Genomic DNA, 16,002 nt, shown 5'->3' on the forward strand with positions numbered 1-16,002 from the left:
GAAATTTGGGCATGGGCCATGTAGACTCTGAATACAGAATAGAATGACCTAAATTGTCAGACTTATTTTCGCAATTAATGTAAACAATCTAACCGCTATTTGGTCACCAATATAAATATAAATATGGGTATATAAATATATGGTAATTTAAAGAGTCATGGGGGTTTCTGAAATTCGGGCAAATTTGGTGTCGCCCTCCCAAATAGACCCCACCTCCTACGCCTATGCCTGTAATGTCGGGTTACTGAATATGATTTAAAACCTCCTTTATGCACCAAGTGCAAGTATAGGCTAAACATTCTCTAGAGCAGGGGTAGGCAACCTGTTCCAGAAAGAGCCATGAGGGTGCAGGTTTAACTGATTCCATCTGCTCAAAGTGATATTAATCAGTAAAATCACCTGGTGGAGTCAGTGGCTGCAAAGAAAACCTGCACCCTCATGGCTCTTTCTGGAACAGGTTGCCCACCCCTGCTCTAGAGAATGTTTATTTCCAGCAGGATACGCAACTCAAACCCAATGTGAGTTATCCATAACGGTGAAATTCGTAGTTTCTTTCACTCTCTTTTAGGGCCCTCCGTGGTCCTCGATTAAAGAAATGACACATATACATCTTTTAGATCACCATAGTTTTTTTTTCACTTCTCACTCTCTTTCACAGCTAGGTCCAGTAATCAAATCAAATCAAATCAATTTAATTTATATAGTGCCAAATCACAACAAACAGTTGCCCCAAGGTGCTTCATATTGCAAGGCAAAGCCATACAATAATTACAGAAAAACCCCAACTGTCAAAACGACCCCCTGTGAGCAAGCACTTGGCGACAGTGGGAAGGAAAAACTCTCTTTTAACAGGAAGAAACCTCCAGCAGAACCAGGCTCAGGGAGGGGCAGTCTTCTGCTGGGACTGGTTGGGGCTGAGGGGAGAGAACCAGGAAAAAGACATGCTGTGGAGGGGAGCAGAGATCAATCACTAATGATTAAATGTAGAGTGGTGCATACAGAGCAAAAAGAGAAAGAAACACTCAGTGCATCATGGGAACCCCCCAGCAGTCTAAGTCTATAGCAGCATAACTAAGGGATGGTTCAGGGTCACCTGATCCAGGCCTAACTATAAGCTTTAGCAAAAAGGAAAGTTTTAAGCCTAATCTTAAAAGTAGAGAGGGTGTCTGTCTCCCTGATCTGAATTGGGAGCTGGTTCCACAGGAGAGGAGCCTGAAAGCTGAAGGCTCTGCCTCCCATTCTACTCTTACAAACCCTAGGAACTACAAGTAAGCCTGCAGTCAGAGCGAGGCGCTCTATTGGGGTGATATGGTACTATGAGGTCCCTAAGATAAGATGGGACCTGATTATTCAAAACCTTATAAGTAAGAAGAAGAATTTTAAATTCTATTCTAGAATTAACAGGAAGCCAATGAAGAGAGGCCAATATGGGTGAGATATGCTCTCTCCTTCTAGTCCCTGTCAGTACTCTAGCTGCAGCATTTTGAATTAACTGAAGGCTTTTCAGGGAACTTTTAGGACAACCTGATAATAATGAATTACAATAGTCCAGCCTAGAGGAAATAAATGCATGAATTAGTTTTTCAGCATCACTCTGAGACAAGACCTTTCTAATTTTAGAGATATTGCGCAAATGCAAAAAAGCAGTCCTACATATTTGTTTAATATGCGCATTGAATGACATATCCTGATCAAAATGACTCCAAGATTTCTCACAGTATTACTAGAGGTCAGGGTAATGCCATCCAGAGTAAGGATCTGGTTAGACACCATGTTTCTAAGATTTGTGGGGCCAAGTACAATAACTTCAGTTTTATCTGAGTTTAAAAGCAGGAAATTAGAGGTCATCCATGTCTTTATGTCTGTAAGACAATCCTGCAGTTTAGCTAATTGGTGTGTGTCCTCTGGCTTCATGGATAGATAAAGCTGAGTATCATCTGCGTAACAATGAAAATTTAAGCAATGCTGTCTAATAATACTGCCTAAGGGAAGCATGTATAAAGTGAATAAAATTGGTCCTAGCACAGAACCTTGTGGAACTCCATAATTAACCTTAGTCTGTGAAGAAGATTCCCCATTTACATGAACAAATTGTAATCTATTAGATAAATATGATTCAAACCACCGCAGCGCAGTGCCTTTAATACCTATGGCATGCTCTAATCTCTGTAATAAAATTTTATGGTCAACAGTATCAAAAGCAGCACTGAGGTCTAACAGAACAAGCACAGAGATGAGTCCACTGTCTGAGGCATTAAGAAGATCATTTGTAACCTGTTACTTGTAGTTCCTAGGGTTTGTAAGAGTAGAATGAGAGGCAGAGCCTTCGGCTTTCAGGCTCCTCTCCTCTGGAACCAGCTCCCAATTCGGATCAGGGAGACAGACACCCTCTCTACTTTTAAGATTAGGCTTAAAACTTTCCTTTTTGCTAAAGCTTATAGTTAGGGCTGGATCAGGTGACCCTGAACCATCCCTTAGTTATGCTGTTATAGACTTAGACTGCTGGGGGGTTCCCATGATGCACTGAGTGTTTCTTTCTCTTTTTGCTCTGTATGCACCACTCTGCATTTAATCATTAGTGATTGATCTCTGCTCCCCTCCACAGCATGTCTTTTTCCTGGTTCTCTCACTCAGCCCCAACCAGTCCCAGCAGAAGACTGCCCCTCCCTGAGCCTGGTTCTGCTGGAGGTTTCTTCCTGTTAAAAGGGAGTTTTTCCTTCCCACTGTCGCCAAGTGCTTGCTCACAGGGGGTCGTTTTGACAGTTGGGGTTTTTCTGTAATTATTGTATGGCTTTGCCTTGCAATATGAAGCACCTTGGGGCAACTGTTTGTTGTGATTTGGCGCTATATAAATGAAATTGATTTGATTTGAATTGATTTAACCTTCACTAATGCTGTTTCTGTACTATGATGAATTCTAAACCCTGACTGAAACTCTTCAAATAGACCATTCCTCTGCAGATGATCAGTTAGCTGTTTTACAACTACCCTTTCAAGAATTTTTGAGAGAAAAGGAAGGTTGGAGATCGGCCTATAATTAGCTAAGATGGCTGGGTCAAGTGATGGCTTTTTAAGTAATGGTTTAATTACTGCCACCTTAAAAGCCTGTGGTACATAGCCAACTAATAAAGATAGATTGATCATATTTAAGATCGAACCATTAATTAATGGTAGGGCTTCCTTGAGCAGCCTGGTAGGAATGGGGTCTAATAGACATGTTGATGGTTTGGAGGAAGTAACTAATGAAAATAACTCAGACAGAACAATCAGAGAGAAAGAGTCTAACCAAATACCGGCATCACTGAAAGCAGCCAAAGAGAACGATATGTCTTTGGGATGGTTATGAGTAATTTTTTCTCTAATAGTTAAAATTTTATTAGCAAAGAAAGTCATGAAGTCATTACTAGTTAAAGGAATACTCGGCTCAATAGAGCTCTGACTCTGTCAGCCTGGCTACAGTGCTGAAAAGAAACCTGGGGTTGTTCTTATTTTCTTCAATTAGTGATGAGTAGTAAGATGTCCTAGCTTTACGGAGGGCTTTTTTATAGAGCAACAGACTCGTTTTCCAGGCTAAGTGAAGATCTTCTAAATTAGTGAGACGCCATTTCCTCTCCAACTTACGGGTTATCTGCTTTAAGCTGCGAGTTTGTGAGTTATACCACGGAGTCAGGCACTTCTAATTTAAGGCTCTCTTTTTCAGAGGAGCTACAGCATCCAAAGTTGTCCTCAATGAGGATGTAAAACTATTGACGAGATAATCTATCTCACTCACAGAGTTTAGGTAGCTACTCTGCCCTGTGTTGGTATATGGCATTGGAGAACATAAAGAAGGAATCATATCCTTAAACCTAGTTACAGTGTTGTGAAAGTGTAGGTACACGGACCCACAACAGGGGGCGCAATGAACGGACAATGGAGAAAGGTGAATAACAAGTTTTACTGTTGTGAAATTAGCACAACTGATACAATAATTCACAATTTGGAGGTGTAAGCCGAAATCTGCTGGTGTCCTGTGGGCAGGCCCGAAGGTAGGAGACGTCCGTCCTAGTCGAACCGGAACCACCCAGATTTCCTCTGCCACCGAAACCCAGAAGTACTGGAACCGCCAAGTCCCGAATTCCCAGGTGGCCACTGCCTTCGCTCGTCGGATCCGGTACTGCTGGCGGGAAGGAACACAAACACACAGGTTGGGATGCGACCGCACCCAGTAGATGAGAGGGGCAAGCCGCCTCCACCTCTTGTCACAATAAGCAGGAAGGTGAGTACTTATCCGATCACTCGGCTTTCGGTAGTCAGCTGTCCTGAAAGGTTTAACAAGTATTATAGTATTTTACTTAAATAAGCTGCAGAGAAGATTACCTTAGGCTCAAGGCGATATCTCGGCACTGAGGTGGAGACGCTGTCCTGCTGATATACTCCGTCCTGAGTGCAGTCAGCTGTGTCCAGTAATGGGTGACAGCTGTCATCCTGACAGCCTTCGTCGGCGGCAGCGCCCTCTGGTGCCTGGAGCCCGCACTCCAGGCAGGGCGCCCTCTGGTGGTGGTGGGCCAGCAGTACCTCCTCTTCAGCGGCCCACACAACAGGACCCCCCCCTCAACGGGCGCCTCCTGGCGCACGACCGGGCTTGTCCGGATGGCGTCGGTAGAAGTCGGCCAGGAGGGCCGGGTCCAGGATGAAGCCCTTCTTCACCCAGGAGCGCTCCTCGGGGCCGTACCCCTCCCAGTCCACCAGGTACTGAAAACCCCGGCCCATTCGACGGACATCGAGGAGCCGGCGCACGGTCCAAGCCGGTTCCCCGTCGATGATCCGGGCAGGAGGTGGTGCCGGACCCGGGGTGCAGAGGGGTGAGGTGTGATGGGGTTTTATCCGGGAGACGTGAAACACTGGGTGAATCCGCAGTGAGGCCGGAAGCTGAAGCCTCACTGCGGCGGGATTGATGACTTTGACGACCTTGAAGGGACCGATGTATCGTTCTTGGAGCTTGGGGGAGTCCACTTGAAGGGGAATGTCCTTGGTGGACAACCACACTTCCTGCCCAGGACGGTACGTGGGGGCCGGGGCCCGCCGCCGGTCTGCATGTGTCTTCGCCCTCGTCCGGGCCTTCAACAAAGCAGAGCGGGCAGCACGCCACACCCGACGGCACTTCCGTAGGTGGGCCTGGACCGAGGGCACACCGACCTCTCCCTCGACCACCGGAAACAAGGGGGGCTGATACCCCAAGCACACCTCAAACGGGGAGAGGCCGGTGGCTGACGACACTTGGCTGTTGTGGGCGTACTCGATCCAGGCCAGGTGGGTACTCCAGGCCGTCGGGTGCGCGGCTGTCACACAGCGTAGTGTCTGCTCCAATTCTTGGTTGGCCCGCTCTGCTTGCCCGTTGGTCTGGGGGTGGTACCCGGACGAAAGGCTGACCGAGGCCCCCAGTTCCCGGCAGAAGCTCCTCCAGACATGTGAGGTGAACTGGGGACCGCGATCGGAGACGATGTCTGATGGTATGCCATGCAGACGGACGACGTGGTGGACCAGGAGGTCCGCTGTCTCCTGGGCCGTAGGGAGCTTCGGGAGGGCCACGAAGTGGGCCGCCTTGGAGAAACGGTCCACTATCGTGAAGACGACGGTGTTTCCCTGGGACGGCGGGAGACCCGTGACGAAGTCCAGGCCGATGTGGGACCAGGGGCGATGAGGCACGGGCAGTGGCTGTAGCTGCCCTGAGGTCTTCTGGTGATTGGCCTTGCCCCTGGCGCAGGTGGTACAAGCCTGGACGTAGTCCCGGACGTCGGTCTCCAGGGATGCCCACCAGAAGCGTTGCCGGACGACTGCCACGGTCCTTCGCACCCCTGGGTGACAGGAGAGCTTAGAACCGTGACAGAAGTCTAGGACTGCGGCCCTGGCCTCTGGTGGGACGTATAGTTTGTTCTTTGGTCCGTTTCCGGGGTCCGGGACACGGGTCAGGGCCTCCCGGACGGTCTTCTCCACGTCCCAGGTGAGGGCGGCCACGATAGCGGACTCCGGGATGATGGGATCCGGGGGATCCGACGGTTCCGTTCTGACCTCCTCTTCGTGCACCCGGGACAATGCATCCGATCGCTGGTTCTTGGTCCCGGGGCGGTAGGTAATCCGGAAGTCAAAACGGCCAAAGAACAATGACCAGCGGGCTTGCCTGGGGTTCAGACGCTTAGCGGTCCTGATGTACTCCAGGTTCCGATGGTCAGTGAAAACCGTGAATGGCACGGCTGTTCCCTCCAACAGATGTCTCCACTCTTCGAGGGCCTCTTTCACAGCAAGGAGTTTCCCGATTGCCGACGTCATAATTCCGTTCAGCGGGGGTCAACCTGCGAGAAAAATAGGCACACGGGTGAAGGACCTTATCGGTCTTCCCGCTCTGGGAGAGCACCGCTCCTATCCCTGAGTCCGAGGCATCCACTTCAACCACTAACTGGCGGCTAGGATCGGGCTGCACCAGAACTGGTGCAGACGAGAAGCGCCGTTTCAACTCCTTGAACGCGGCCTCGCACCGGTCCGACCAGGTGAAGGGAACTTTTGGAGAGGTCAGGGCTGTCAGGGGGCTAACTACCTGACTGTAGCCCTTAATGAACCTCCTGTAGAAATTAGCGAAGCCGAGGAACTGTTGCAGCTTCCTACGGCTAGTGGGTTGGGGCCAATCTCTCACCGCCGCAACCTTGGCCGGATCCGGGGCGACGGAGTTAGAGGAGATGATAAACCCCAGGAAGGACAAAGAAGTGCGGTGGAACTCACACTTCTCGCCCTTCACAAACAGACGGTTCTCCAACAACCGCTGCAGGACCTGACGGACATGCCGGACATGAGTCTCAGGATCCGGGGAAAAGATGAGTATATCGTCTAGATATACGAAGACAAACCGGTGCAGGAAGTCCCGCAAGACATCGTTTACCAACGCTTGGAAGGTCGCGGGAGCATTAGTGAGACCGAACGGCATGACCAGGTACTCGAAATGACCTAAGGGGGTGTTGAATGCCGTCTTCCATTCGTCTCCCTTCCGAATCCGAACCAAATGATACGCATTCCTAAGATCCAGCTTGGTGAACATCTTGGCTCCATGCAGGGGGGTGAACACCGAATCTAACAAGGGCAACGGGTATCGATTGCGAACCGTGATCTCGTTCAACCCCCTATAATCAATGCATGGACGAAGCCCGCCATCCTTTTTACCCACAAAAAAGAAACCTGCGCCCATCGGTGAGGTGGAATTCCGGATCAACCCGGCAGCTAATGAGTCCCGGATGTAGGTCTCCATGGATTCGCGTTCCGGCCGTGAGAGGTTGTACAGCCTACTGGACGGAAACTCACTGCCTGGAACCAAATCAATGGCACAATCATACGGGCGGTGGGGTGGTAGCGTGAGGGCCAGATCCTTGCTGAACACGTCAGCGAGGTCATGGTACTCCGCTGGCACCGCCTTCAGATTGGGCGGGACTCGGACCTCCTCCTTAGCTTGGGAGCCAGGAGGAACCGAGGAACCGAGACACTCCCGATGGCAGGTTTCGCTCCACTGTACCACTACCCCGGACGGCCAATCAATCCGGGGATTGTGCTTCAGCATCCATGGAAACCCTAAAACCACACGGGAGGTGGCCTGAGTCACGAAGAACTCGATCACCTCCCGGTGGTTACCTGACACCACCAGAGTTACTGGAGGTGTCTTGTGCGTGATTGGTGGGAGTAGGGAGCCGTCTAGTGCCCGAACCTGCACAGGCGAGGTAAGAGCCACCAGAGGGAGCCCTATCTCCCTGGCCCATCTGCTGTCAAGCAGATTCCCCTCAGAGCCCGTGTCCACCAGTGCTGGGGCCTTCAGGGTTGAATCCTCATACAGGATCGTGACTGGGAGTCGTGTAGCAATGTGGGTGTGTCCCACGTGCATGTTTTGGCCCACCCCTGGCCCAGTCTCTAGGGGCGGGCGTTGGAGTTTAACCGCTCGGGGCAGTCGTTTGCCATATGCTCACTCGAGCCACAAACATAACAAGCTCCGTGGGCCCGCCTCCTTTGTGCTTCAGGTGCCCTAAATGTTGCCCTGCTCGTGTCCATAGCTTCGTCAGCAGGGGGAGCCGTAAGCGCACGGAGCGCCGGAACAGAGGAGCGTGGGGACGGCGGAACTCGACCGGACCCGGAAGGGAGAGGGACGACCCGTGCCTGGCCACGCCCTTCGCCTCGCTCCCGGCGACGTTCTTCTAACCGGTTGTCAAGCCGTATGACCAGATCAATGAGCCCATCTAAATCCCGCGGTTCGTCTTTAGCCACCAGGTGCTCTTTTAGGACCAGAGACAATCCATTTACAAAGGCAGCGCGGAGGGCAGTGCTATTCCAGCCGGATCTCGCTGCCGCGATGCGGAAGGCGACTGCATAGGCAGCTGCGCTCCGACGTCCCTGTCGTATGGACTGAAGGAGCCGTGAGCTCTGTTCCCAGAGCGCTGTAGCCCAAGCGCGTGCCTCCCCGCGAAGCAGATTTATCACATAAGCTACCCTGCTAGCATCAGCTGCGTACATCACGGGACGCTGAGCGAAGACGAGCGAACATTGCATAAGGAAGTCCGCGCACGTCTCCACACAGCCGTCGTACGGTTCTGGAGGGCTTATGTATGCTTCAGGGGACGGAGGAAGGGACCGTTGAACGACCAGTGGAACGTCATTCTCACACGCAGGGTCCTCGGGAGGGAGAGCCGCAGCGGCGCCCGGAGGGCGCGCTTCCACTTGTGCGGCGAGAGCCTCCACCCTGCGGTTTAGGAGAACGTGCTGCTCGGTCATGAAATCGATCCGAGTGGTGAAAGCGGTGAGGATCCGCTGCAACTCACCGACTACCCCTCCCGAAGCCGCCGCTGCGCCCTGTTCTTCCATTGGCCGTTCAACAGCCGGTTGACGCCCCTCGGGATCCATGACGCTGGCCGAGATATCCTGTTGTGAAAGTGTAGGTACACGGACCCACAACAGGGGGCGCAATGAACGGACAATGGAGAAAGGTGAATAACAAGTTTTACTGTTGTGAAATTAGCACAACTGATACAATAATTCACAATTTGGAGGTGTAAGCCGAAATCTGCTGGTGTCCTGTGGGCAGGCCCGAAGGTAGGAGACGTCCGTCCTAGTCGAACCGGAACCACCCAGATTTCCTCTGCCACCGAAACCCAGAAGTACTGGAACCGCCAAGTCCCGAATTCCCAGGTGGCCACTGCCTTCGCTCGTCGGATCCGGTACTGCTGGCGGGAAGGAACACAAACACACAGGTTGGGATGCGACCGCACCCAGTAGATGAGAGGGGCAAGCCGCCTCCACCTCTTGTCACAATAAGCAGGAAGGTGAGTACTTATCCGATCACTCGGCTTTCGGTAGTCAGCTGTCCTGAAAGGTTTAACAAGTATTATAGTATTTTACTTAAATAAGCTGCAGAGAAGATTACCTTAGGCTCAAGGCGATATCTCGGCACTGAGGTGGAGACGCTGTCCTGCTGATATACTCCGTCCTGAGTGCAGTCAGCTGTGTCCAGTAATGGGTGACAGCTGTCATCCTGACAGCCTTCGTCGGCGGCAGCGCCCTCTGGTGCCTGGAGCCCGCACTCCAGGCAGGGCGCCCTCTGGTGGTGGTGGGCCAGCAGTACCTCCTCTTCAGCGGCCCACACAACATACAGCGCTTTCTGAAAGACTTCTACTGTAATGAATCTTATTCCCCACTACTGGGTAGTCCATCAGAGTAAATGTAAATGTTATTAAGAAATGATCAGACAGAAGGGGGTTTTCAGGGAATACTGTTAAGTCTTCAATTTCCATACCATATGTCAGAACAAGATCTAAGGTATGATTAAAGTGGTGGGTGGACTCATTTACATTTTGAGCAAAGCCAATCAAGTCTAACAATAGATTAAATGCAGTGTTGAGGCTGTCATTCTCAGCATCTGTGTGGATGTTAAAATTGCCCACTATAATTATCTTATCTAAGCTAAGCACTAAGTCAGACAAAAGGTCCGAAAATTCACAGAGAAACTCACAGTAACAACCAGGAGGACGATAGATAACAACAAATAAAACTGGTTTTTGGGACTTCCAATTTGGATGGACAAGACTAAGAGACAAGCTTTCAAATGAATTAAAGCTCTGTCTGGGTTTTTGATTAATTAATAAGCTGGAGTGGAAGACTGCTGCTAATCCTCCGCCTCGGCCCGTGCTACGAGCATTCTGGCAGTTGGTGTGACTCGGGGGTGTTGACTCATTTAAACTAACATATTCATCCTGCTGTAACCAGGTTTCTGTAAGGCAGAATAAATCAATATGTTGATCCATTATTATATCATTTACTAACAGGGACTTAGAAGAGAGAGATCTAATGTTTAATAGACCACATTTAACTGTTTTAGTCTGTGGTGCAGTTGAAGGTGCTATATTATTTTTTCTTTTTGAATTTTTATGCTTAAATAGATTTTTACTGGTTGTTGGTGGTCTGGGAGCAGGCACCGTCTGTACGGGGATGGGGTAATGAGGGGATGGCAGGGGGAGAGAAGCTGCAGAGAGGTGTGTAAGACTACAACTCTGCTTCCTGGTCCCAACCCTGGATCGTCACGGTTTGGAGGATTTAAGAAAATTGGCCAAATTTCTAGAAATGAGAGCTGCTCCATCCAAAGTGGGATGGATGCCGTCTCTCCTAACAAGACCAGGTTTTCCCCAGAAGCTTTGCCAATTATCTATGAAGCCCACCTCATTTTTTGGACACCACTCAGACAGCCAGCAATTCAAGGAAAACATGCGGCTAAACATGTCACTCTCGGTCCGATTGGGGAGGGGCCCAGAGAAAACTACAGAGTCCGACATTGTTTTTGCAAAGTTACACACCGATTCAATATTAATTTTAGTGACCTCCGATTGGCGTAACCTGGTGTCATTACTGCTGACGTGAATTACAATCTTACCAAATTTACGCTTAGCCTTAGCCAGCAGTTTCAAATTTCCTTCAATGTCGCCTGCTCTGGCCCCCGGAAGACAATTGACTATGGTTGCTGGTGTCGCTAACTTCACATTTCTCAAAACAGAGTCGCCAGTAACCAGAGTTTGATCCTCAGCGGGTGTGTCGCCGAGTGGGGAAAAACGGTTAGATATGTGAACGGGTTGGCGGTGTACACAGGGCTTCTGTTTAGGACTACGCTTCCTCCTCACAGTCACCCAGTCGGCCTGCTTTCCCGACTGCTCGGGATCTGCCGGGAGGGAACTAACGGCGGCTAAGCTACCTTGGTCCGTATCGACTACAGGGGCCTGGCTAGCTGTAGGATTTTCCAAGGTGCGGAGCCGAGTCTCCAATTCGCCCAGCCTGGCCTCCAAAGCTACGAATAAGCTACACTTATTACAAGTACCATTACTGCTAAAGGAGGCCGAGGAATAACTAAACATTTCACACCCAGAGCAGAAAAGTGCGGGAGAGACAGGAGAAGCCGCCATGCTATACCGGCTAAGAGCTAGTAGCTGCGCTAAGCTAGCGGATTCCTAAAAACATGCAAAGTGAATAATGTGTAAATAATTTAGACGTGATTCAGCAGAGGGAGTGCTTTAGTTAAGGCACGTGAAGATTACACTGTGAAACAAATCGTTATCTAGTTAACTAGATCAATCTAACTGTGCAGATTAAACAGCTAACAGATACAGCAAAACACCACTGTGCTCCGGAACAGGAAGTGATACAATACCGCAGTGAGCTACCGCAGTAGTCAACACTCTACACGTATCATTTATGTTTTATGTTTCCGTTTTACTCAGACCATTTGATGAACTAATGAAAGCATTCACAAGCACTGTATGTTTATCAATATTATTATGAATCATCTATACTGGAAATTTGTACAAATTGTAATCAGGGTAGCCTGCGATTTTTTTTTTTTCTTTTGTGGTTGGTGGGTGACTGACAGGTTCGTCCAGTCAGGGCGGGTCCAACTGAGTCCAAGTGTGGGCAAGGCACCTTAAGGCCTGCCCATGAACCCAGGAATGGTGTTCATGAAAATTCAGTAAGGTATATCTTATATATTATATTCCAATTCTAAGGTGGAACTATGCTAGTATACTAAGGTATATCTAAATATCTAAAAAGTAAGAGTAAAATAGGAGAGTAGAAAAGAGTAGAGTAGAGCCACTTAGGTGCCTGGTCTTTAGAACCAGGGATGGTAGGTTGAAAAGCTTTTTTTAATCCCTTGGGAACTCTCTCTACTCACCCAAGCGGCTCAAGAAAAAGTATATATAATAATAAATAATAAGACATAAGAAAGATAAGACATCATATATATATAACTAGATTTAAATATTAAGGGTAATAAACAACATATACAATAAATATGGTACTATATAATATACAGGAGTAGGTATTGAAACCTAAATATTAATACAGGAGAAGATTTGGTCATGGTCATGGTATTTTATTATAGAAACAGAAGCTATGATGTAATGTGTATTGTTATCTATCTAAGGTAGCGCTGCTAGCATACTATCGGAAAATAAAAAGCATAATCTACATGCTATCAATCAATCAATCAATCAACTTTTTTTTTATATAGCGCCAAATCACAACAAACAGTTGCCCCAAGGCGCTTATGTTGATATCTTTAAAAAGAACACACAAACTGATGAATCATAAAAAAATACATCATGTAAAATAAAATTGTAAATAACGAAAATAAGCTAGTTCTAGTTAGAAGAGCTAAATTAGCCGTTAATAAGCCAACGGTACCTAGCAAGCTAACAAGATAAACAAAAACGGTAATTAGTTTATAAAGTACAGTAGCGTAGTTAAACCTACAATAATGGTATTAACAAATACATATAAAGATAAATGTGGACAAAAGTATGAATTAATGTGGATTATATTCCAATTGTAAGGTGGAACTATGCTAGTATACTAAGGTACAGTATATCTAAATATCTAAAAAGGAAGAGTAAAATAGAAGAGTAGAAAAGAGTAGAGTAGAGCCACTTAGGTGCCTGATCTTGAGAACCGTCATGTCTTTTTTTTCACAAAAAATACAGCAGGTTGTTAAAGCATCACATTCTAAGTTAGTTATACAGTTCATTTGTTTTTATGTAGCTGAATCAGTATTGCTGGAATTACATCTGCACTGCTGACTTTTCTCTCCTGTGATGGCCACTCGGCATCTTAGGGGTGGAATGAAATGTGCCAGTTATTAATTTATTTTAAATTTTTCTAAATTTACGTAAAACTGAATCACTTAAAAGGTGCTATAACTGAAATTTAAAATTTAACCCATTGATATAGCAACAAACAACTGCTTTCTGTGTAAAGATTTAGTGGCACATTGACATCATGTGTGCAGAATGAAACAACACTTCCTCTGTGTGTTACTATCTGAGCTTTTCTCTCCCATATTTACATTCCCGGACTGGCTCTTTGTGCATGTTTAGTGCATGAATTTTCCAAATGTGCTTGCTGAGTGCATGTGAGTCCTGCCCTGTGAAACCATTGCCCATTCCCTTGTTTAAAAAGAGACAGTAGTACTCACTACTGACTGTATCTGTAAAAAGTATTCAAGATGACGAACAGGAGCAACTTTCCAGAAATTCCTCCAAAAATCATGTTTGGTGGTTAAAAGTCCTCTGGCTAAGAATGTGGTCATAGTGGATTCAACAAAAGACTGTTTTCCCCTGTTTGTGATCTATTATAGAGCTTTTAAATGGCTCCAGCTGCCATTCCTTCTAGAAAAACAGATGATCATTTATAAGCAATTTTAAACTAAATCAAAAATAAATGAATTGTCCTATTGTCTTTGTTCTAGTTTAACCTTTGCTTTTCAAGCACTGATCTTAGCAGCAAAAAGCGGTTAATGTAATGGTCATGTGTGCCTGACTGTCTGTCCACAGTCATATCTTCAAAACACAAAGAGGAGTTTTAATCAGTCTGTGTGGATAACCTCAGAGGACCATGCAAACTGTATAAACTGTGAAATACCATTAGTCAGTGTTCGAGGTGATGTGTATAGATCAGTGTAGTATAAAGTACCGGAAAATCACACTTAAGTAAAAGTACAGATACCCATTAAAAAAATTACTTTGGTATAAGTTCAAGTCATTGATTGAAATGCTACTCAAGTCTTAAAGTATCTAGTATTTATTGTACTTAAGTATGACAAGTAATGTACAACCAAATGTACTCAAGTATTGAAAGTAAAAGTAAGTGTTAATAATCCAAAACGGACTGATTTTTTTTTTTTTTTTTATAAAAGTTTATCTAGGCTTGTAAATGACTGGTAGTATTAGTCAAAATACTGAAAATTGTGCACATCACACAAAAACACTTCAGAAACAAGGTTTCAAAACCTACACGAGAGTAGACTACTCACTAGGTGTTCACAGGAAACAGTTATTTATTTTTATATGTATTAATTTATTTTCATTGTTAAATGGTTTTATCATTTCTGTTGTGTTTTGTTTCATTAGGTTCGTCTCTTTCTCTAAAATTGTATTGTAACATTATTAGTCTATTATGATTGACTATTATTGTCTATTATGTAGACTATTGTTGTTGCTATAATATATGAATAAAAATAAATTAAAAAAATTACAATTTGACTCATTTACGACAACGAACACAAATCAACACAAACGTGCTGATGCAAACAGCTTAATGCTACCTTTAACATTGAAAACGCCATAGACATGCTAAAGCGTTAGCATCGGTCCCGTTTTTAAGTTATAAAATACATCTATCAATTGTTTCAGAAGACCATAACAGGTCGGTTTAACATAAAAATATTAAGTATTACTCAGACATATGCTCTTCAGGGTTTTACCGGGAAAAAATTAGGATAAAGCGAAATAAAATCCACAAATCGTAGATCGAAGCACTGCTTCGACCTGCGAATCACTACTTCGATTGGTTCAAGGTTCAAAGCAAAGCCGCGCTACAGAAAAGTTGATTACAGACCTGCAGCAGGTCTGTAATCAATGTAGAGAAGTGATCATTTTCCTGAAAAACACCCCCCAAGTGCGCAACTGCAAAAAAGCCTACCGGACATGCCTCATGACAAGTCAGCCTGACTTACAGTCACTAGTAATCAGTGGTGTCTCTGGGTGAAAACATGACTTTTGTGTGTGTGTGTGTGTGTGTGTGCATGTGTTTGTTTTTTTTTTTTTTGTAATGAGTAACGGCATGGCGCATAGAAAATGTATCGGAGTAGAAGTATGCAATTCAGGTCGGAAATGTAGTGAAGTAAAAGTGAAAGTAAGCTGAATTAAAAAAACTCAAGTAAAGTACAAAGTCTCCCAAAACGTACTTAAGTACAGTAGTGAAGTATTTTTACTTTGTTACTATACAACACTGGTATAGATTTACTTTTAAATGACAAACATTGCAATTTGGTGTTCACCAGATGGCCATTTCAGGTCGTGAAGAGGTTATATTACGACAATCTGCATCAGTATCAGTATTCAGTTTGATTTTCTTCATCAATATTCCTTTTTTATTTCAGGACGGAAGCCATTCCAGTGCAGGTACTGCCCTTACAGCGCCTCTCAGAAGGGGAACCTGAAGACACATGTCCTGTGTGTCCACCGCAAACCCTTTGACAATAACATGTACCCTGACCGCCGCCTGCGGCGCTCTCACTCGGCACGCAGGTCCTCAAGACCGCCCCTGTGCGTCACAGGAGAAAGTCGTGCTCCAGCAAGAGAGCAGATGGGGATGGCATCACTCTGCGGGACTTGATGTTGTCATGGAAACGACAAACACAGATAACGTTTTATTACCACCACCAAGAGGTTATGATGATTGTTAAAAAGCGTTAATGACGAACCTTGATGTACATTCCAGTGTTTACTTGAAGAGACGCAGTATGTATTTATCTGTAGCACAAAAAAAAAAAAAAAAAAAAAAAAGAAGAAGAAGAAGCTGCCGCCTATAATAATAAAGTCGATTGTGGTGTGAAAGTGTAGTGAGGCTATTTAGTGCTGTTCATTTTGTCAGAAGTGTCCAAACGATTTACTCGTGTTT

General features: G+C 46.3%; 1 protein-coding gene across 1 annotated transcript in view; it reads left to right on the forward strand.

Annotated features, from left to right (window-relative positions):
- Positions 1-15,790, forward strand: part of LOC117516097 — a 91,987-nt gene extending 76,197 nt beyond the window's left edge. Inside the window, exon 4 of the mRNA XM_034176990.1 lies at positions 15,482-15,790. Coding sequence (XP_034032881.1) covers positions 15,482-15,717 — 236 coding nt within the window. The 3' untranslated portion in view covers positions 15,718-15,790. The remainder of the gene's footprint in view (positions 1-15,481) is intronic.
- The last annotated feature ends 212 nt before the right edge of the window (positions 15,791-16,002 follow it).

The sequence above is a fragment of the Thalassophryne amazonica genome, chromosome 8, assembly GCF_902500255.1.
Source record: "Thalassophryne amazonica chromosome 8, fThaAma1.1, whole genome shotgun sequence".
NCBI classification, from domain to species: domain Eukaryota; kingdom Metazoa; phylum Chordata; class Actinopteri; order Batrachoidiformes; family Batrachoididae; genus Thalassophryne; species Thalassophryne amazonica.